Source organism: Prionailurus bengalensis, chromosome E4 (assembly GCF_016509475.1).
Source record: "Prionailurus bengalensis isolate Pbe53 chromosome E4, Fcat_Pben_1.1_paternal_pri, whole genome shotgun sequence".
NCBI lineage: Eukaryota > Metazoa > Chordata > Mammalia > Carnivora > Felidae > Prionailurus > Prionailurus bengalensis.
This window is the reverse complement of record NC_057360.1, coordinates 68,230,859-68,253,907: the sequence shown is the minus strand read 5'-3', so window position 1 is coordinate 68,253,907 and position 23,049 is coordinate 68,230,859. Positions and strand designations below refer to the sequence as shown.

The 23,049-nt window shown below is 62.8% G+C and overlaps 1 protein-coding gene across 1 annotated transcript in view; it reads right to left on the bottom strand.

Annotated features, from left to right (window-relative positions):
- The window catches only part of KCNN3 (potassium calcium-activated channel subfamily N member 3), a 114,918-nt gene that overhangs the window by 62,614 nt on the left and 29,255 nt on the right, over nucleotides 1-23,049 (bottom strand). The window contains exon 3 of the mRNA XM_043569005.1: nucleotides 14,237-14,332. Coding sequence (XP_043424940.1) covers nucleotides 14,237-14,332 — 96 coding nt within the window. The remainder of the gene's footprint in view (nucleotides 1-14,236; nucleotides 14,333-23,049) is intronic.

Sequence of the window (23,049 nt, the reverse complement as noted above, 5' to 3'; positions counted from 1 at the left end):
GACTTAAAGTGGCTTTGAGTGCTGGGGTATCTGGGGCTCTGCACCCCAGGTCAGGAGATAGCTGCCCTGCCCTTCACTCTCTGGACAGTCCTGGGCATGTCCCTTGACCTCTTGGCCCCCCGGCTGCCCCAGGGCCTCAACACCGGTCTAGTCGTGTGTCTCACGTGTGGGAGACAGCTTTGCAGAAGCGTAGAGTCCTGAACAAACATAAGGGACTCTGACTTCACTATTTCGTCACTGTGCTGTTTCGGATGGTGTCGCTGGCCGTGTTCATACGGAACAGATCCCATAAGCAGCTCACTCTGAAATAAAAGCACGGCCTTGTCCCTCGCTGTGCCCCAGCCGGCGGATCGCCCACAGCCTGGAACCACGAGTGACCACCCACCCCTGCCAGAGGAGAAGCCGTACGTCCCTTCCTTGACCATCCAAACTGTCGAATCCCCGCCGGGGCAGGGCCCAGGGCTCCCGCTGGACACCGTGGCGGCCTCCGTCAGTCTCAGAGCGCTGCGGCCCCACGGCAGGACACACACGAGGAAGCCGGAGCTGGCTCGGGGTTCTCCTGAGCCAAACTCTCACCGAGGAGATGGTGCTACGGGCCTGGGTTTGCGGTAGGGTCCCGGCGGGCAGCTCCAGAGCTGGCCTGGTGACACCCGGCCAGAATGCGGGACCCGCAGGGAGAGCAAACAGCACGCAGCCCTTTGCAGACCCCGCTGGCGCCTCCTCCCTGGGCACCAGTGGTGCCAGCCGGCCTGAGGAGGGGTCTTCCCGGGCGCCCAGTGAGCAGGATTCCTTCCCTAGAATCCAGGCTTCCCCAAGAGACACCTGCTAGGAGGAAACACATAAAAACTCTACACCGAGCTGGCCAGGGGTCTCCAGCCTCCAGCCTCCTCTGTTTGAGACTCTGGGGCAGACCAGGGGGAGAGAGAGGGGGAAGACCCCCCACACCCAGGGGCGGCCCTCCAGTTTTAGGTGGGGAGCCCCACTTCTTCTCTCACTGTCCCTGACTAAAGAAAACTGTTCGTCTCGGAGAACGGGAGAAGGCCCTTTGTGTTCTGAGACGACGTGTCAGCACACGGTGACCACTTATGGTCCCAAGATGCCCCTGGAATCGCTTTTTAGTCCTTTCTACCCACGATCACTAGGGGCAACCTCCCTGCAGCTTCTGCAGAACCCACTCACCGGGGGGACGGAGATCAAGAGAGCGAGCCAGGCCAAGAGGACAGAGGCCACACGCTCCCGCCCCCTGAAAGGAGAGCTGACCGAGAAAGTTCTCTCACCAGACACCTACTTCTTCTCTTTTCCACGGAGGAACCAAACCTCTCTCTGATTGACCTCTCTCGCGCTTCAAATGATTGCCACTTTCGGGACTTATTTTTATTTTTTATTTTTTTTATATATATATTTTTTAACGTTTGTTTTTGAGACAGAGAGAGACAGAGCATGAACGGGGGAGGGTCAGAGAGAGGGAGACACAGAATCCGAAACAGGCTCCAGGCTCTGAGCCGTCAGCACAGAGCCCGATGCGGGGCTCGAACTCACAGACCGCGAGATCGTGACCCGAGCCGAAGTCGGCCGCTTAACCGACTGAGCCACCCAGGCGCCCCTCGGGACTTATTTTTAAGTGCACTTGCCTTCGAGCGGGGAGCAAACCCCGGGGAGGGGTCAGCCCCCCCAAACGGCCCAGGTTGGGGGGGGAAGCTCCTGAGAAGGGCCCGAGGGCGGCGCCCCCTGAGGGTGTGCGCACTGAGTGCCCGGCCTTCGGGGCCCTATGTCGGCTGGGGGAGGGGTACTCAGTGGGGAGGCAGACGGGGGCAGCGGGGGGGAGGGGGGGGAGGGTAAGGAGTGGGGGCAGGTGGCTGCCCTGAGTCACACCCTGGCACAGACGCTGAGCCGAGTGCCCACTGAGCACCACTTCCTGGACCGGTCACGACCCTTCATGATGGCGCTGAAACGACCGTGCCTCTACAGAGGAGGACACGGAGGCAGAGAGGCTGAAGCCAGGAGCCCCTGGCTCTAGAGACCCTCTGGGCCGCCTCCGGGCCGCACTGTCACCCAGACCGGCAGCACCTGCCCTGCCACGTCCGGGGCTCGATCTCCGCTCAGGACTTTGCATAAATGCAGGGAAGGGGCGGGCAGGAGCCGGTCTGCGTCTAGTGACCACAGGGCTGGCCGTCCGGCTCAGGGAAGTGGCTTTACCTAGAAGTCACCGAAGGCGAGGCTCTCCTTCCCCTGACCTGAGCTCTTCTCCCCGTGCAGGCTCCCCCGGACCGGCCGGGAAGAAGGGACCCCACCTGTGTGGCACAGGGCTTCCTGCAAACACGACACAAGTCACATGACGGCTGCAGCTGAAGTCAGGCTGCGCCCACACAGGAGGCTCCAACTGCTTCCGATAGGAAAACCCTCCGGGCGGTGGGTCAGGATCCATACCTGTCATTTCGGTAACGACCTGGTATCATTACCAGCTCACCTCACGGCCCTTATGAGCACTCTCATCACCCGGGTGATTGTCTTCAGAAGCAGAAAACCTCCAAGCCTGTCGGGCAGACGGGAGCTTCCTTCTCTGAACGCATGTTTTACGCTTGGACCCCAAGGGGTGTTGAGTCCTGTTTTCAAGCGTGTTCGACCAAATGGGGACGGGAAGTGACGGGGGGGGGGGGGGGGGGGGGTAACGCGGCCCAAGCACAGCTGTTCGCACAGCTGGCGGGTCTGTGAGCCGAGTGGGTGGAGGGGACCCAAGGGCTCCTCTGCAAAGCGACCCTCCCATCGACGAGTGGGCCGCCTCCTCTCCCACGAACTCACGGCACAAACTTCCCATGTGTGCACAGCTGGCCCCGTCCCTGGCAGTGGTGAGGGCCCCTCACTTGCGGGGCGTGTCCCCTGCCCGAGGGCCGAGGGCTCGGGTTCACAGGCACGCCGTCACTGGCACGGAGGGTCCGAAGCCACACCATCATCAAGCTCTCGTCCAGGCCAGGCTCTCGTGCACCCTTCCCCCGTGGCGTGGCCGGGGCTCACGGCACTCCTGCGTGGCCACTGCGATCCGCCTGGGGCGCCGTTAGCAGCAGAGCTTAGAGGGAAACTCCTGGATCCAAACCCAGAACACGCCATCCACCTGCTACATTTTCTTTTCATAAAGGCCCCATTAATATCTCAGCCATTATTGATTGAATCCCGGCAGTGTGAGAGCTCGGTCTATCAATCTGTATTTCCACCTTGAAAGGCGCCAGCCATGAAAACGTGGAAGCTTCGAGAACCACAAACTAGATGAGAAACGGGCCCGAAGGGAATTCGGGGCCAAATGAATAAATGTTGTGTGAGCTCTGAGTGGCCGAAATATGGCCACATGCTGGGGTTTCCCAGGCCCCCGCGTGGACCGGGCAGGTGACGGAGGGTGCGTCCCCTCCCCGCGGAGGCCGACCAGGATTCCCACCGCACTGGAATGTTGCACCAGCCCCAGGAACTAAATTTACCCTGAAGGGACACCCGGATCAGAATGTTCTCTGCCGCACGATCCTGCCCCCGGCGCCCTCGCCCTGTGTCGGGAGCCGGGCAGCCTCCAGCCGTAAAGCTCAGCCCTGTCAGTTCTGCTCGAAAGCCATGCGCACGAAGCCAGCCCACAGTGACAGGCACCACGCGTCACATGTGAAAGGGGGGAAGGCTGGCGCAAGTGACACAGGACAGCGGCGGGACCTGGGGAGCGAGGCCGGTGTCGACAGCGCTCAGAGGAGGGTCACAGGGAACCGTCTGGACGCCACCAGCAGCAGGGGCCGCACGCGACAGTCTCAGCCTTCGTCTCCCCTGCGCCCGCGCCTTCTAAGCCCGCTGTGAACTGAGAAGCCCCCACGGCAGCCCTGGGTGACGACACTGACCCTGAGGGCCACCGCCAACCCAGGCCTCGGGGACAGGGGCCCCGTTTGCCAGCACTCTGGAGGGTGGCCCGGCCTCTGTGCGTCCCCACGCCTGCGGGTGGCAGGCCGCGGGCAGAGCAAACGCCTGCTGGAGGGGAAGCTGGGGCTCCAGGCTGCTCGGGAACCGTGTGTTTTCAGGCGGCGGCTGAGTTTGGGAGCAACGAGGGAAAGAACAAAATTGCAAAACCCCAAGGTTCTTGTAAAGGCACCAGCCCAGCTTGCTCCACGTCTAAAAAGACCCAACAGAGCGAGCCCCGCGAGGCCCCGGCTGCCCGGGGGGTCATGTCCCGCCAGCGAGGACCCTCCTCTCCCCCACCCGGCGGCCGCCATCTTTGTTCCCCAGGAGAGAGACGGGTCCACGCTTCCCCTAGTGGCGGCGATGCCAGCTGGGCGCCAGAGGCGGGCCCCGTCACCTCCGCCCATCTCCCCCACCCCGTGGGCTCAGCACTGAGTGAGGCTCCCCGGCTCACGGACGACGCTCCACTGACGCAGCTGCGGGACGAGCTCCCTGGCTTCCTGGCCCCGGAGCCCCTTCTGAGAGACGAGGGCCACCGCTGTGCAAGCAGGTGCCGACCCCCCACTCCTGCTCTCTGGCCTCCCTCCGGCCCACCTCTCACTGCTGCCACGCGGCACCTGCACCCCGTCCCTGTGCCACGGCTGCCCAAGCACGTCCCTTCCCCACGGCACCCTCGCCCCCGCTGAGCCCCAGCCCTCGAGGCCCGTCCCAAACGGCAGCCGGGGGTCGCGCGGTGCCCACCGCTCCCTCACTCCCAGCACCGGGCAGCCAAGGCAGCGGTGGGACTGGAGTGCTGACCTCCCCATTCGATCGTAAGCCCGTTCGGGGCAGGGACCGGGCCGTCCCCGCGGCGCCTGGCTCGGAGCGGACCTTCAGTAGCTCCGCGTCGAGTGCCATCGTCAGCTTCTGTCCAGGCCTCAGCGGAGGCGGAGAGCAGTGGCTATTTCTAACAGCGGCGGGAAGACAAAAACCACCCTGCCCACCACCTCCCCCCATTTCCACACACGATGGTGGCCATTTCTCGGTGCTCTCAAACCAGTAAGGTTTCTGGCACATTCTAGGAAGAGGCACCAGAGAGGGCTGGGAGGAACCTTGGGAGCAGTTACTCCCTGGCCTGGCTGCGCGGAGGCGGGGGCTGAGGGCGGAACAGTGCTGGCTGGGCGGAGCGGCCTTGCGACGCTGACCCAGGGGCCGGGGCCGCTCTGCACCGGGCGGACGGCTCCACCGTGGCTGGCCACTGATCCCTGGTGTGTGGCCGTGGCCAGCAGAACCACGGGTCAGCAGTCGCGGCCGAGCCCAGCTGCCGTGACACAGCCCGTTGGGGCAACACCGTGATGACCCAGTCTGCTGGTGGCCAAGTTCACGGACGGTGGTCGCACAGAGAAGGCGTCCGCCCAGTGGCTCGCAGCTCCGTGCCGCACCGAGCACGGCCCTGTCGACACCGGCCACGTGAATGCAGAGCCGGGCTTGTTGGGGGAGGGGCATAAAACCACAGCCCACGGGAGGCCACGAAATGCTCAGAACAAGAAAGATCCGCAAACACTTGAATTCCTTTTTCTCCGTTCCTTCTGTCTTTAACCCAACGAGAGGATTCTCTCCCCAGATTCCATTCCTCGCTCCACGTTTGTATCAATGGTTTGGATGAAGCTGCCACAGTCAGGCCCACAGAATGTGGGAGGACAAGGAGGAGGCCACCAGACACACAGACAAGACCCGGACAGGCCAGAGGCACAGGCTGAGAAAGGCCGGGGACAGAGGAGGCCTCCGCCCCAGAGAGCCAACTGTGTGGCAAGGGTAGGAGCCTGGGCCGGGGCTGGGGAGCCAGGGGCTTAGCGGCTCTGCGACAGAGCGTCTGCGCGAACATTAGATTCAGGGTGAACTAGCAGCGGGAAGCCAGGCAACGGCACTGGCTGTGACTGCGGGAACGGAATGGGAAAGCAGGCGTGTGGCCCTCTGTGCTGCCCAGCTCACACCCCTCGGCAGGCACAGACCAAGGGGGCCCAGAGCAGAGCAGCAGGGGCAGGGCGGACATGGGGCCCCAACCGTCGGGGATGCTCCGTGTGCAGGGCAGAGGACCCCGGAGGTCCGACCAGGGAGGCTGGGGGTGAGGCTGCCGGCCCCCTCAGTACAGCACAGCCAGAAGGAGGAGGGAATGTGGGTGGGGAGACAGGAAGCTGCCGGCCTGACCCGCCCAGGCCACTCACAGCCCAGAGTCAGCGTCTAAAGGGAAGGCCAGATGCAACCCAGGCCCGCAGCTCAGGGTGGAGGCGGCTCTGAGGGCCGGGGGCCAGGCGGGGATGGTTCAGGCGGCCGGGATTGCTGCCCTGAACGTACCGGACCCCGTCTTGGGGCGGCCCTGGGGCCCGAGGAGAGGACGGCAGGGAAACCAGGGGAAGGATGGGGTTTCCAATGAGTAGAAGCACCACAGAGCAGGGCGGAGGCCGGGGTCCCCCCTGGAGGGGCTGCCGCGGGGTCTGCTTGCTGTCTGTCCCACGCCGGACTCCGCCGTGGTAACACCCGCCGTCTGGGGAGTGGAGCCCCGTGGCTCAGCCCGACCTCCCGGCTGCTTTTCAGGCCCTGTGGGGCCAGGAGAGGAGGCACAGTCGAGGGGGGAGCTGTGTCCCCGAGGCAGGAAGCCTAGTGGGCCTGCGGACAGCTGGCCGGGCTGGAGCCCAGCCCGGTGTCCCCTTGCCACACGACACTGGCCGTATGTCTCACCTCTAGGCCTCAGCTGCCTTACCCATAAAACAGGGATGATAACAGAATCCAGTCCCGGGACTGTTGTGAGGCTTCCCCGAGGTCGTAGAGGGCACGAGCCCGGCACACAGAGATCAGCATGCGGAGGGGCCACTGCCATCGTCTGTGGGTTCACAAACCACTTTCCAAATCTAAGCTCGGGGTCGCACCCCGGGGCCTGTGACGCTGGGTCGGGGACGCAGGTTCAGGGTCTGGAGTAGGGCCTGACAGCGGAGGCGGGAGCCTGGAGAAGGTCACCTCCCGGAGGAGTGTCCACACCCACGGGCCATCGGGGGGCGTAAGGTTACACACAAGGCGACAGTCTGCCCTGGGGCCGGACGGGGACGGCCAGCTATACAGCAACGTGCAGGAACTCACTTAGAAACAGCTAAAACGGTAAATTGTGTTATGCGTGCTTTACCACGGTTTTTAAAAAGCGCTTTTAAATGGCAAAGTCACAGCTTGGCCCTGGGTCTACTGGCCACAGGCCCAGCATCCTTCCCGCAACCCCGCAGGTTTGTGCCAGTGTCGTGTTGGGAAAAAGGCGAATCGTACTGAGTTGTCTAACTCACAGGCTGACCAAGGAGAGCCCAGGTCTCCTCCGGTTATTGGGTTTTGGAGAACCCGGCCAGTGGTGGCTTTGCCATCGTTCCTCCTAAAAACAGGAGGACGTCATTCCCGCCACGAAGGACACGACCATGCTCAGACTGCTGGTCGTCAGGCGCGGCAACGACACCGTTAACCCCAGGCTGCCGTCCAACCCCCAAGTCCTCAGGGAGGGGTCTCTTCACAATCACTGTGTTCCTACACTTCCTGCGGCGGGGACGGCCACGTGGGCTGTGCCCGGGGGGAGGGGGGGCTGTCCAAGCACGCGGCAGTGGGGTTCACTGTCCTTGGGGCCCAGGCAGAGCTCAGGGGGTCTGGCGCCGCCCCCGACGGAGAACCACCACGTGGGCGGAAAAGATCAGCAGCTAAAGACAGTAGCAAGCACAATACTAAAGGAGACAAACAGGGTCTGGGCAGGTCGTGGACGGCACACGTGGGCCCTCTCAGGGTCACAGAATGCGACCCGGGGCTGTGGCGAGGGGCACTCTGTCCTCATGGAAAGAGGCCGGGACTTGGCACCGGGAGGAAGGGAGGTCGGTTACAGGCTTTAATTACCCTAAAAGCTTTCAGATGTCTGACCGGTTCATCCTCGTAAGACTTGTAAGAGTCGCCTTTAAACTAAGACGTTGGAGCCAAAGAGCTGTCTTTGTGACTTTTCCCGTTTCAGATGCAAAGAGGGGACGGCCAGTCCCCAGGAGGCTACGTGGAGGGGACAGCCAGGCCCCCGTTGGGCAGAGGCCAGGCGCTCAGGGGAAGGGCAGGAGTGCCACCAGTCTGGGTGCCTGTTACCAGGCCCGCTCACGGCTCCTTCCCGCCATCCTCCCCTCGGGCCCCTCGGACACGGAATCCTGATACGATCACAGGCCCGGGAGGCCATCTGACCCCGTCTGCTCCCTCCACAGAGGACAGCACGGCGAGGACGGAGGGCCCCCTCCTGCTCTCGCCCGAGCTCACACGGAGATCAGGCCCCTCGAACCTCGTAGAGGTGACCGAGGCCCGCGACGTGGAGGCCCCCGGCTGGGGCAGCAGCGTGGGCGGCTGTCTGCAGACCCCTCGGTTCACTCAGCCCCCCGAACTGGGATGGACGGTGATGTCTTGCACCCTGGAATTTCAGCGGAAGCTTCTTGAGAAGCGTGTCTCTGCCCCTCACTTCACAGGCACTTCACTGTCACTGTGTGGTTTCCGAGGCAACGCAGGGCCTGGGGGGGAGGGGGGGAGTGCTACCAGGTCCTGAGGCAGCAGGGGGGCCACCTTCCCCCTCCTCCCGAGACCGGCTTCCCCTCCATCCTGCTGCTGGTGTTCGAGGGCAGAGGGCAGCCCTAACCTCTCAGACTCCTGGAGCTGAGGAAGCTTCTGGAGGCCCCGGCAAGAGGCATTTGCATACGGGTCCAAGAGCTCCCAGGGCCGAGTCTGCAGCCCGGACTGTCCGTCCCGCCGGGCAGGTCTCAACGTGCCCAGGGCAGCGCTGTGCGCACCTGTTAACAGTCGCTCCACACGCCTGTCGAGCAGCATGAGACAGCATGACATTTCCAAGTGACAGAACAGAAGGCCCACACAGGCGGCCGAGAGGCCGCACCTGGGCCCCACAGGCTCAGGGAGCACAGCAGGCGGGAAAGCCCTCCGCAGCAGAAAGGGTTAAACCCCAAATGTCACACGGAGGCCGCCAGGGTAGCCTGGTAACCATGGCCATCGACAGCCAGCTGCACAGGGAGGGAGGCCCAGCGGGCGGAGCGGCAGGGCGGCGGCCGCAGGCTCAGTCTGCACGGAGGCTCTCCTGCCCAGTGAGGGGAGACCTCGGCCCGCCTGCCCCCACCTGCTCTGCTGGGCGCTCGGCTCTGGGACACAACAGTGAGTCACGTCGTCCCCACCGCACAGCAGGGAGCCAGTGGGGCAGGAAACAGTCGCTTGATTCAGGGGTCAGGGCCAGGGCCAAGCCAGCTCCCCGCCTGTGGACTGGGGTGGCCGGGGAGGCTCCTGGAGGTCTTGGGATCTCTGGGGTCCCCCATCCGGTCAGCCCAAAGGGACTGCCTCGGCCAGCCAGACACCGGCCCATAGGAAACGTCACCAGATGTGTTCGAGGACACAGGCCCAGCCCCACCGGGGTCAGGCAGCCGCCACATGGAGGACAGACGGCCCTTCCTTCCTTCTCCACGGCCCTGAGGTGCCCCAGGCCAGTTCTGTCCGGACGTACAAGGTCTCCGCTCCCGACAAAGATAGGGCTCGGCTAAAGCCTCATCTCCCCGTGAAACTCACCCCTGGGGCCACACGGTTTCACACACGCCTCACGTCACGGCACTGAGCCTGGTCCCAGCGCATCAAGGTCTTGGACAAGCAGCCTCCAGGGGCCGAGCGCCTGACACCCACGGTCCTCAGGGGAGAGGAAGGGCGAGGGCCCAGAACCAGACTTGGCCGGAGGGGTCCTCCCTTCCCCAGTGGGACGACACCCCAGCTCAGCTAGCACGGGGCCCCGGAGCCTCTGGCCAGTCCGCCTCCTGCGAACCGATGCCCGTGTCGCAAATCCAGGAGGGCGCTTCGACCTACAGACCCATCGTGCCGTGGGAGTGAGCCCGTCTGCAACGTGAGCCGTCTGCTGAATGTGATTTACGTCCTGTAATTTGGAGTAATTTCCCCGTCGGCTGAGAACTTGGTGGCGTTTAATAAAAACACCCACTTAACACACACCTGATAGATCACCGGTGTCCCGTTTCAGTCCATGCGCTTGGAGGCCCCCAGCTGGTCAGCGTCACACTCCCCTCGGGTCCGCACTAGACGGGAGGCCCCCAAACAAGAGCGGGAACCTCAGCCTCGCTGTGCACGCGACCCGTGAGCACACTCACATCAGCTCCCTCCACAGCTCCGTGGCGAACTTCCCGCCCCTGCCGTGTGCCCGACGGCTTCACCCGGCTCCGCTCCTGCCCCCAGAGGGGTGTGTGCACGCCCACCCCGGCCGGGCTCTGAGCCAGGGCACTTCCCCTCCCCCTCCTGCGCGCTCCTGGACCAGAACCCGGCCCCTTTCTGGCAGCTGGAGGACAGCAGTCCCTGTAAAAGTGGACGAGGACCCTCCCTCCGCACTGTGTCTGCTCCAGCTGCCACCCTGGCATCCCCGCATTCGCAGGTGACGTCCCAGGAGACTGGCCCGCACTCACCACCTCGCCCCCACTCTGCCCGGCGACGGATCCCGCCACGCCTCATGCAAATGACCAGTGTCCCCAGTTCCACAACAGGGTACCGTTCTGAGCCCCACCCTGAGGAAGGAGATTGACAAGGAGGGATCGGAGGGATCGAGTAACTTGCTAAGGGCTGCCAGACACGCTAAAATGTGACAACCACCGCGGTTCGAACCCGAGCTCGCGACTCTGAAGTCTGTTCTCTGGCGACCCGCCTTCCGGGACAGCACCAGGGGCGTCGGCCCGAGCCGTGGCTCCGCTCCGGGCGGTCAGTGGAGAGCGCTGGGCCCCTGCGCCGGGCTCTGCATGGAGTGGACCCTGTCGCGCGTGGTGAGTGCGAGAGGGGGGCCGCGCCAGGGGCCCCAACACCACACACGGGTCTGCAGCCCAGGGAGAGGCGGCCGGCGCCGCCACGGGGCCCGGTGACGCCAAACCGCACGGTCCGTAGCACTGTGTGAGGTCGGCGGCGTTTTCAAAGTTTTGGTAAATAAACAAAAATGCGTTGGTTTTTGTGTCTTCACTTCTTTCCAGGTCACACTGGCCTGAGGATAACAGACGCCTGAGCCTCTGAAAGCTCCACCCTCTAAACAGCCAAGGACAAAACCCGAGGAGAAACGTGGCAGGGGCTGCCTTGTGGGACACCTGCCTTTGTGGCTCAGAAGGGCAGTCGGGCTGAGCGCACGTTCCGGGAGACCCCTTCCTCTCCGCAGAGGGGCGGACTTGCCAAACACCCACGCTGCCTATCACGGGAGAGTGTCCCTCGTCCACAGGAGACCCCTGCACCCACATGAGATGCCCCTCACCCAGAGGAGACACCTCATCCACAGGAGACCCCCCTCACTCACCAGAGAACCCCCTCACCTACCGGAGAACCCCTCGCCCACGGGAGACCCCCCTCGCCAACCGGAGGCCTTTGCCCACGGGCAAGCGTCCCTGTCACAGGCGGTACAGGTCACAGAGGTATAGAGGCCCCTGCACGGGTGGGGGTGGGCACCTGGTCACCTCTGGGAGACATCCAAGCCTGCGGCTCCACAACAGAAAGCCACCCCGTTTCAGAATTCTGCCTCGAGAACACAAGTCATCGAGACTGACACTAGGAATACCATTCTAGAAGGTGCCCCAGGCTTCTGCGCACCAGGGGGGAAGGGGCACAGACACGGTCATCTGGTCCCTGCTAAAATTGAGCCAAGTCAACAGCAACCCATGGGCAGTGGGGAGTCTGTGAGCGCGTCCTTCACACAAGCCCCTGACACCACCCCAGGGAGGTGATGGGCCACACCCTGCCCTGCTCCCCCTGAGGGCGTTCCCAGCCCAAGGTGGGGGGGGGGGGGGCCTGGATGCTGGCCAGCATCCAGGCTCCGGGGCAGCCTGCCTCCGCCCTCAGGAAGCAGGTCCCCAGCTGTGCCCAGACCTGCACCAGACAATTACAGAATTAGAAGGCTTCGATTCCCAATTAACAGATGAGGCCCGAGACCACAGAACTGAGGGATGATCTAAATTGCTTTGGAAACCGGGTGTCTAGAATCCAGCACCCTTTCCCTCAGGACGTGCCCCGCAGATAACCTGCTCGTCAGACACCACGGGTCCCCGGAAACGTAAAGATAGTGACCTTACCATCCCGAAGTCTGGGGAGAAAGACACAGAACAGAGAACGGTAGGGTCCACCGAGGTGCCTACAAGGGGCCCTGCAGGAGCCGGCCCTCCCCACGCCATCCGGGCCCACGCCATCCCACCTCCCCGTGGCAGGAGAAGGTCTGCGCAGAGAGAACTTACTGGAAGGGTAAGCTTCCAGAGGGAGCCACGTGCCAGTGACTGCCCCCGTGACAGAGGCCAGGTAGGCTACGGGCACAGCCAGGGCAGCTGAGAGCCAGGCGGGGCTGGCGGGGGTGCGGGAAGAAGCCCAGCCGGCTGCCGGTGCCGGCGGTCAGCAGGGGGCCACCTCGTGGGCCCAGCTGGCACACGGACAGGTGAGGCCCGGCTGGAAGAGTGGGGCAGAGAGGTCCCATGCCATGAACGCCCACCCTGGACTCCACTGTTCCCGACCCAAAGTGGGTGATGTGACTCCTATACTTCACCCGGGGAAACTGAGGCCTGGAGGTGCTGTTACTGGCCCAGGTCGTGCAGACTGAAGTGTCTGAGCCAGGACTCAATGACACTGGCTTCACTTTGTTTCTGCAAGTGCTGAGCGCCAGGCCGTAACGGCTGAGACAGTGTCCTCTACTGCTCATAATCAGGACGAAGCAAAGCCTGGCCGCAAGCTGGGGCTGGGACAGAGGACGCCGGGCGAGGTGGTGTCCCCGCCCCAGGCCAGCGCTGAGGCCACAGGCCCGCAGGAGGGAACCAGGGCCACGAGAGTACGGGAGGGAGGGACACGTGGCTGAGCGTCACGATTCCGCCTTTTCTCTTGGGCCCGGGTGACATCTCGCGCAGATCAGGGTGATATGCGCCAAGGGGCTCCCTCCAGATGAGGACGCGAGGGTTCAGTGGGGTTGAGGGAAGCCCCGGGCGCCACGGCTGGTTTGGGGCCCAGACGGTGACCCCCAGCCCTGTCTTGGTCCCTAACCCCGCCCCCCCCCCCCCCCCAGCCGGTACTGGCTCCTGCCTGGGGTTGACAGGACAGTGGTCTGGGTCGGGCAGTTCAGGCTCCAGGAGGGAAGCTGGTGGCAGTGTCTGGACGCCCTGAGGGCACACGCCTGTCTGAGCACCGCAGCCCCCCGGAGACTAGAGTCGCAGCAACTAGATCCGTGTCCTCTGGTCCTCAGCTGCCTGGAGCCCTGCCAGGGTGGCCGGGAGCCAAGGCTTGCCCATCCAGGCCGGCCAGGGGCCCCCAGACACTGCCAGGAAGGCAGACGGGTCCACCCTGCCCAGAATGCCCCGTAACGGGGACGAGGTTGGCACGGTGTTTCCCGGCTCCCAGAGCACATGCTGTCCTCACAGCAGCCCGAGAAAGGTTGCGGGGCCAAACAAAAACGCCCTGTAGGAAGGGGTCCCGGCCGAGACCCAGCCGGTCTCTCTGACCGCGAGCTCTGGTCTTTGTCAATGTGTCGCCTGCGGCCCAGACGCGAATCGAACTGTGTTCCTCCAGCCCAGGGACCGGGATTATCTCCAGACTCGCATACATGGGACAAAAAGCATCTGGAGGTTTTAGAACCACCCGGGTCTCCAGCAGGGCCGGTCAGCATGCAGGGCCGGGCAGTGCGGGCGCCCCGGTGTCCTGGGAAGATGCCACAGACCCTCTCGCCATCTACCCTTCCTGGCCCACATGGGACCCCTGTCGGCCAGGCTGGAAGCTGGGCCCGGAGGCCCCGCCGACGTTTCTCTGGGGGCGCAGTCACTTCTGAGCAGCCCCTCCCCACATCGGACCGGTATTCCGTCTAGAAAATGACCCCTCCCAGCCTTCAGGGTCTGCGGCAAGTAAAGCCCACACCACTCAGAGATACAGAGTCCCAGAGGGATTTGGTGCAATTTGAGCGTGCGTGCGTGTACGTGCGTGTGCAAGGGGACGGGAGATAGGTCTGCCTCCCTGGGGGACTCGGTGGCCAAGGTTCCGAAAGGCCCAGCGAGAGAAGGAAAGCGGTTCTCAGTGCGCTGGCATTAAAGAGCCGCCCCCAAATCGCGAAGCCACATTCGCCTCTGGGACCCCCAAAGAAGACGGCGTCACAGCTGCTGAAGCCCCAGTTCCCTCGCTCTGAGGGTCCAGACGGGAGGGGAAGAGCCACGGTGTGCCACACCACCAGGCGGCTGCACGGGGTGGGCTTTGGGGTGGGGACGGGCGCTGCTCGCGGAGGGGAGGGGACGGCACCCACCTGGACTTCTCGCGTGTGGTAGGCGACGATCAAGCCCAAGAGGATGATGGTAGACAGGCTGATAAGGCATTTCAGGGCCAGCGAAAACATGGAATCCTGCAGGAGAAGAGGACAGAGAATTAGGGCAGCCAGGAAGGGGGCTCCGGGACGGGGAGTGCAGGCCACGGCACACAGGGAGCCCTCTGGGCTGGGCCGCGAGCCGCTGGGGCCAAGCAGCTCCCCCCAGCCCCTGTTTTCTAGGGCGAAGTCCCGTCTGCTCTCCTGGGAGGAGCCGGCAAGACGTTTGCCATCCGTGGCTCAGTTTGCTGCTGTGTGGCTCACAACTGTGCGTCCACGCTCGTAAGCCACGTGAGCACAGTTCCTTTTCGTGCTGCCGTGTCGTTCGGGCATCGGTGCTGGCCAGCTTAGGCCTCTCTTCTCTCAGAACAAACCTCAGACAATCCCCGAGGTTCCTTCCGTTTCTGATGATGCAGGGTTCCCTCCGGGACGGATCAGAGCATCCCAGCAGCTGTTCTCACCCCCAAACTAGGTTCAGAGCAGGGAAGGAGGCAGGGGGGCTGCTGGAGGGCGAAAGGGGCTGAGCGCGGAGCAGAGAGGGTCCCCGTGGAGGGTGGGGCAGATGCGGGCGGGTCCCCTTTGTGCACCCCGTCTCCCAGCCCCAGGGCGCGTAGAGAGCCCCAGGGCTGGCAGCACGTGCCCTAGACACGGCCCCTCCTGGCTCTGTGGCTTCGGGCCCCTTACCCCACCTCTGCCTCCGTGGTCTCAAGCGTCTGATGGGGAAGACATTAGGACCCGCCTAGGGGCCTCTGGGAAGAGTAAAGTAGTTTGTGAACGGTCCTAGACGAGTGCTGGCCGCGGACGCTGGGCTACTTCTGTCATTCACGTCACATCCCCTACAAATTTGGGGCGTCCAGGCTGGGCCTCACCGCCCTCCTGGGCGTTTGGGAGCCAGGAAGTAGGGAGGACTCCAGTCCCAAGGGGGGATGGGAACACAGCCCGAGCAGAGGTAGCGGACGAGAGCCGGGCGGCACTCACTGCCGAGAGACGCACACCAGGAACAAACGCCCTGTGCTCACCGGCCACGGCGCATCACCACGCCTGATTTCCCTACAGCACGTTACAGTTCACAAGGCGGCTTCATGCGTCCGCTCTTGGCCATCACCGCGACACCCCTGGCCTCTCTCCCGACTGTACAGACGTTACAGGTAGAGGCGCAGGGGGAGTGCCTCGTGCCAGAGTTCAGAGCCAAGGTCTCGGGCTCGAGCCCAGAGCTCTGCCCGCGGCCTTTGGGCCGTCCCTGTGACAAAAAACGGCAGAAGGGAAGGCCGGACCCACTTAAGCAAATCTAAACAACGGCTCGACGGGAACGGAGGTATTTCGAAGGCAGGGTGTGACGGACTTCCAAACCCACGGCCGAGCTGGGCTGGAGGGAGGAGACCTCACCGTCCCAGAGAGTTTCAGGGGCAGACAGGGGTCTGCAGGGTCAGACGGTGTCGTCCAGGACGGAAGCACTGGGGCGAGCAGAGGGCCTGTGCCAGCAGGCACCCAAAGCCACGCTCCCACCCCAACCCTGCAGGCTGACGGAGGGAACCTCTCCTGGGGCCCGTCGACCCACCGCTCGTTTACGTGATACAACTATGGGGCCCACTTTGTGCCAGGCACAAGCTGGCGCTGGAGACTCAAGGGAGGACTCACGAAATAGTTCATTTATTCATTCGCGACGGTTTCCACCACGTCTCATTTCTTGAGCACCCGCTACACGAGTGACACCGCACCAGGGCCGCAGGGTGTCCGGAGAGTACCCTGCACGCCAGGCCTTCCCACGTGGCTTACGCACAAGCTCCAGTGGCAGACACCGGGCGGGTCCGTGTGCCCGCTGCGGAAAGTCCCCCGCTCGGTCACTGAGCCTCCGCGGTCCACGGCGTACCCAAGAGCAGCCCGCACTCACGGGCCCACACACACGTCCACGGCTGCAGGGAGGGCACGGAGCACGCGGGGCACAGGGACAGCCCTCAGGAAGGGTCCTACCTTCGAAACCGCGACCCGGTGCCTGAGACGCCGGCCAAGCCCACGGGCCGGGCCTCCGGGGGGCTGAAGGGAGCGGGCACTGAACTCAGACTGCGTTAGAAGACAAACCAGCCTACAGGGGCCGGCGGGGACAGCGCACAGCGCTCTCGACTCAGAAATGACCCTCACTTCTCCCTCCAAGGGGTCTGAGGGCATCTGGGGAACATCAGGCCTTGGCTGGGAAGGGTTTGTGGTCAGCAGCACATTTCACCCTCTAATTTATTTCTTTTGGCAGAAATCACTGAAATCAGAATCCAAGTCTGTTTGCATCACGTCTAGAGGAAGAGGTGGAGGGAGGGGTCTCCTCCTTCGAGCCTCTTCCTTTCGTTCTCAAGCTCAGAACCTTCACAGAAGAGGCGACTCCCCCCGCCCCCTCCCCTTGTGTTCACCCAGACCCGGATCAGCGGGACCCTCACGACTTTGCAGGTTTCCTCGCATTCTCTATTACACGTCCACAAAAAGTAAACCATTGACGTGTTTACCAGCCGGAAAATACATCAGAATGGCTGGACTAGATATGTTTCCTACTTGTCAAATGTTGAATTGTCATCTTTTTTTGCTGCCTGAACTCCATCCAGCGAAGCTTGAGATTAATACGGTTCTTCCGGCGACGGCAGCCAGCGAGGCAGCGGCTGGACGGCATGGGGGGGGGGGGGGGTACTCGCCTCCCTGCTGAGGGGCCACAGGGACTGACAGGCCACGGGGGATGGGGGCCCCTCAGCTGGGCGACTCTGCAACTCAGAGCTGTTCAACGACACAGTAGTGACCCTTCATACACGGAATTCTTAGGGACTAAATCCCAACAGATGAGCCATTTTTAAGCCATTTTTTCCTAAATGCCCAACACTATCAGAGTGGTTAAATGCATTTGGGAATAGCCAGTGATAGACCACTAGGTAGCCAGCGAAAACCACTTCTGCAGAGAACGTCTGAAGAGGAAAAGCTCATGGTACAACATCAAGTGAAAAACTCCGACCACAAAGCTGCGTGTACGGTATTCCCAATTATTTTTAAATGTTTTACTTTTTTAATGTGAAAAAGACTGCAAATGCAGGACCACGCTATACAAAGCATCAGAGTACACAACCACGGCACGAGGCTCACAAGCTCGGGGAGAGCCTGAGAACCAGGGACACTGTGTCCGTGCTGTGTGACCTCCGACCTCTGACCACAACAGGTGCTTAATAAGTGCTTCTTGAAATTACTTAACAGAACTTTTACTTCTCCCTGACATTTATTGAGTACCGACTGTGTGCCAGGTCCCAGACTAGGCTTCTACACCAATTACCTCACATCCTCACCCTACAGACAACTCCACAATGTCTCCATTTACTGATTCAAAAAAAAAAAAAAAAAACCACACAAAAAACAAAAAACAGAGAATAAGAGAGACTTTTCCAAGGTCACACAACTAACCCAGATTTTAGGTACATACCAGATTCTTCTTTCTTTTTTTTTTAATTATTTTTTTTAATGTTTTTATTTATTTTTGAGACAGAGAGAGACAAAGCATGAGCAGGGAAGGGGCCGAGAGGGAGACACAGCATCCGAAGCAGGCTCCAGGCTCCGAGCTGTCAGCACAGAGCCCGACGCAGGGCTCGAACTCACGAACCGTGAGATCGTGACCTGAGCCGAAGTCGGACACTTAACCGACTGAGCCACCCAGGCGCCCCTATTCTTTCTTTTTTAATGTTTATTTACTTATTCTTGACAGAGAGAGAGAGACAGAGACAGAGAGAGACAGAGACACAGAGACACAGAGACAGAGCAGGGGAGGGGCAGAGAGAGAGGGAGACACAGAATCCGAAACAGGCTCCAGGCTCCGAGCCGTCAGCACAGAGCCCGACGCGGGGCTCGAACCCAGGAACCATGAGGTCATCTCCCCAGGATTCCAGATGTTTCTATTCTTCGCCCCACCACGTGAGTTAGCTCCAGCCATCCTTGCACAGGCCAGCCACCGCCATCAGGGGCCACAGAGGGACTCGTGGCCGAGTGGGAACGTGTGCCAAATGCCCGCAAGCCACCCCCAGCCACCAGCCAGCCCTTCCCAGACCTGCGACCCCTCGTTACGACATCTGCCTGTGCTACAGCGGTACCCACGGCAGTATCATCAACCCGCTTTTGTGGAGGAGGAAACTGAGGCTCGGAGAAGTCAGCTCACCGGGCGAGCAGGCTTCAAGAAGCCAGGATTCCTCCAGACTCCGAGTCCTGCCGGGCCCCGGCACCCTGTCTGCCCCGCGGTCGGGCCCTGCTGGCTTCCAGTCTCTGCCGTGAGGACCCTCGGGACTGCCCGACCGCCTGCCCCAAGGCTGGGTGGAACGTGGGGGCCTGTGTTCCCCGGCTTCCGAGCCGCCTCGTCGCCTGCCAGAATCATCACGATTACAGCACATCTTCCCAGAGACGCTGAAGTTCTAAATGTCCTTGATCATTTGGGACACTTGAAAATGACAGAAAAACAGAGTCCCGGGGCACAAATATCAGCTTAACCAGGACAAGGGTGTGCGGGCACCTCCCCAAGCAAGCTGACGGCCCCAAAGTGTGAGTGTGAGTGTGAGTGTGTGTGTGTATGTGTGTGCATGGGTGTGCGCGTGCGGCCGTGCGTGCGCGGAGTGTGCGAGCGCGTGTGCACCCTCATACGTATGTGGTCCGCTCATGGCTTGTGTCGCCGGCTGGAGCCCCCACGTTGTGATTCACTTTGGGCCTGACGGCCGCCGGCCGAGCACACGGGTCACAGGGCCACCCCAGCACGTCTGCCCTCGTCCCTTTTCCCACCTCTGTACCTGACCGGACGGTGAGCAGCGGTCAGCAGCAACGTCGCCCGCGCCGTCTTCTCGACAGAACAAGGCCGCGGACGGAGAAGGTCCTCACGAGCCTCCGAAAGTTCGAAAGACCAGAATTCAAGTCCCGGCTCTGCCGCCCCCCGGCCGTGGGACACTGGACCTGTCGCGTAAGCTCTCTGGCCTCCTTCTCTGCAGGCCGGGTCTCACAGCACCTACACCCGCACGCATGGGGCGAAGCGAGAGGAGCCACGGGGACAGACTCCTTCGCCAACGGAAGCCGGACGCGCCCCCGGCACCGGCAGCTCAGAAAGGGCCGAACATGCGTGCCCTCCGGTCACACTGGGCACACGTGCTGAGCACCTGGCCGCGGCCGGGCCCCGTGCGGGGTACTCAGCCCGCCGCCCCCCGCCTGCTGAGCCTGGATCCCACCCGGCCGAGGAAGGGGCAGGTGAGCCGGGCCTGGAGACGCTGGGCTGGGACGGTCAGAAACGGGCAGAAGCCGGGGGCGCGGGACAAACACCTGCAGGCGGCCCCTCTAGCGACCGGGGCGTGACCCTGAGCCCACGTCCTGAACGTGGGGCGTGACCCTGAGCCCACGTCCTGAACGTGGGGCGTGACCAGGGGACGTGACCGTGAGCCGGCGCCCTGAACGTGGGGCGTGACCAGGGGACGTGACCCTGAACCGACGTCCTGAACGTGGGGCGTGACCAGGGGCGTGACCCTGAGCCAATGTCCTGAACGTGGGGCGTGACCAGGGGCGTGACCCTGAGCCGATGTCCTGAACGTGGGGCGAGGAGTGCCCGCGGCACCTTCTCCCGGGAGATGCGACTCGCCGAGGACACAGGCCCCGGGTCGGCTCTGCGCCGGGAGTCCTGGGGTGGCTGAGGCATGTCTGACCAGACCCCCGGGCCGGATGGGGGGCTCAGCCCCTGCGGCCTCCCTCGCTTCCCTGTTCCGGGTCCCCCACCGTGGCTCGGGTGCGTGAGACATATTCCCCGGGAGCACAGAGCCGAGGCCACACGGGTCACCCTCCTCTCGGACCCAGATGCCGCAGGGACGCTGTGGGCCAGCTGACGGGGGCCGGGCGGGAAGACGGCTCCTCGCCCGTCCTCAATCTTGGGGTGTTGCTCGGTTCACGACCCAGATGCCATGCGGGGTGATCCCTGTACCGAGCAGGCCCCCAGCCCGCCTGGGCCCCAGAACCGCCCGTGTCGCCAGGTCAGCCGCACGTCCGCTAGGAAGGCCAGTTTGCCCACCGATGTGCGCTGGCTCGACCGTCAAGGTGGATGCCCCAGCCGAGGGTGGGGCGGGGGAGGCGGGGTTTCCGATCTGTCCACCTCCGCGCGACCACCTCCGCGCGTGTGGTCGGGCACGCGGCAGGCCAACAAGTGTCAGCCGAACGTGGCGTATTCAAAGGAAGGGGGCACGTGGCGAGGTGCGTCAGGCAGCAGACACTTGCACCCTGACTTTCCGGACACAGGAAGCAGGGCGCAGGGGAGGGCAGCGGCTGACGCTGACTGTGCGCTGCACGGCCAGGTGCTGGGGCGACTCCGAGCGACCCCCTGGGCCCCGGGACGCTTGCCCAGCAGCCCTGAGCGAGGAGGAGGAGGAGGAGGAGGAGGAGGAGGAGGAGGAGGAGGAGGCGGAGGCTGGATTCCAGCGTGCGAAGCAGGAACCAAGGGTCTGTGCTGGCTCCCCCCGGGGAGCGCTGGGACTGGAGGACGGCAGAGATGAGAAGGCGCCTTCCAGGCCCTCCCGCGGGGGTTAGCCCCGCGTCACCTGCCCCGACGGGGCCCCAGCCACGTCACCGCCGAGCCTCGGTCACCTTCTGTCACAACAGACCCCAGCAGCCTCAGGTCAGGCGGGGGGTCTGCACCAGCCCAGCAAGTGCAGCCGGGCCCCGCCTGGTGTGGGGCGGGCAGGCGGGGACGTGGCCAGTGAGGGAAGCCAGCCGTCCGCGAATAAAACCCACCGAGTCAAGTTGGCCTGGAGCGTTTCTCCGTGGCCTCCGCCTTGTCATTCCCAGAAGGGGATGGAACCTGGCGTGTAAGGGACACCACACGGTCGACAACAAGGACACTCGGGGCTGAGCGGAGGGGGCCGTGTGATGCTCAGCGAAGCCGGCGTGACGGCCAGGACACCAATTAGGAGGAAATGACCCACCCCGGGCCCTGGCTCTCCCGCTGCCTGACGCCCCAAGGGAGGGAAAAAGGTCACTTGGGAGACTATGGCACCGAAATATCAAGTCAGACGGGTCACCCCCAAGGCCACAAACATAATCCCAATTAAGGAGATACTTTCCTTTACAAGGTCTGAGCACAGGGGAACTGGCATATCATGAATTCTCTCCCGCCCGCTTGTCTGTAATTTATTTCCCTGCCCCACTTACAACGTTGGCAAAGATTCCGTGCAATTCAATCAAATTTTATATTACGTGCTTGCCACGTGGCCAGTGGAAATGCGCACGACGGGGTCTTTCCAACCGCTCCGAGGACGGCCCGACTCTTCCAGACACACAGTCGGCACCTCACCGATGTTTGCTGGGGGGCTGGGTGTGGAGGGGCCCAGACGGCCTCAGACTGGAGCCCTCCAGCAAGGCGGAGTGAAACCCGGGGGTTCTGTCCCCCACCCCCCATCAGGCAGTACGGGGTGGGGGAAAGCTCACCCGCCAGGCACCACAGTCCCTACCCATCTAGGCCCGAGGGGCCCTGGACTCACTCCAGAACAATTAAATCAGAGTGTCTGCTGGTGAGGCCTGGACCCTGACATGTTAAATTTTGAATATTTCGGTGATTCTGATGTGCAGCCAGGGATGAGAGCTGCTGCGCCAGGCGCACAAGAACATTCCGGAAAGCCGGGGCCACCATCACAGCCTGCAGGAGACACTGCCAAGTGGGCAACTGCACACATAAGTAGTGGAGGCCCAGAACCTAAGAGTGAAAAGGAAACTTAAAAGCCTAGTTCAATAGCCCAGGCCTCTCTGTAAGAGTCCCAGCACGTGGTCATTCAGTCGGCTTGACTACCTCCAGGGACAGGGAACTCACTCCCTATCAAGGCCGCCCATCTCTACTTTGGAAGGCTCTGACTGTTTCAGAGACCTGGATTCGGCCTTCTGGAGTGCTATCCTGGGGCGAAGCCTTGCTCTGACTGTGGCGTCGCAGACGCCCATGCCAAAAGGCCTCACTCTCAACACCCTCCCCTAGACACACACTTGTAACACAGAACGCCGCGCCTGGAGGCATCCTGGGAGATCAGCTAGTCGCCACGCTTCGCTCTGTGTGAGGACACAGAGGCCCAAGAGGCCGGCTCAGCCCCCATCGAACGCCAGCCTGTGTTGAGCTCAGAACCTGGGTGCTGGGGCCTCCCGGGCCACCCCATCCTGGACACCACCTCCCGCTTTCTCACCCGGCGGCTCTGCCTCCTTCTCCCATAAACACTGTGCCCCTCGTTACCCCTCCTTCCCCGCTGCCCATGAGGAGGCGAGCGCTCCGGGCCGTGACAGCCTCCTCCCGCGTTGACAGGTGCTCACCCGCCACCAGGGGCGTCTTGGGAAGGCCTGTCGGGAGGGGCACATGTGCCCGGTTGGTCCCGGCAGCCCCGGGCCCTGAGTTACAGACAGCCACTTAACCCTTCCGCGCCAGCGTGCGGCAGAGCCCCACTCTGTCTCCTGTCCCTGTCACCGCGAGGGCTTCCCCTGCAGACGGCCACGGCGCTCCCACCAAGGCCGTGGTCCCCATGTTTCTTCCGGCCAGCAGGAGCCCCTATCTTCTTACGTGTTCCAGAATGTGTGAAACAAATAACTGTGCATTCTGTGTGGCTGGCTTTGAAGTCGTTTTATTTTCTCTTATTAAAACCTGTCTGGCCCCAAACCAATAAAACAGCAAGAAAGCACCTTGCCCTGCAGGAAGCTGTGTGCGTGCTGGGCTCCCAGCTCGAACCGAGCGTGCCCGGGCGGGGCCTGTCGCC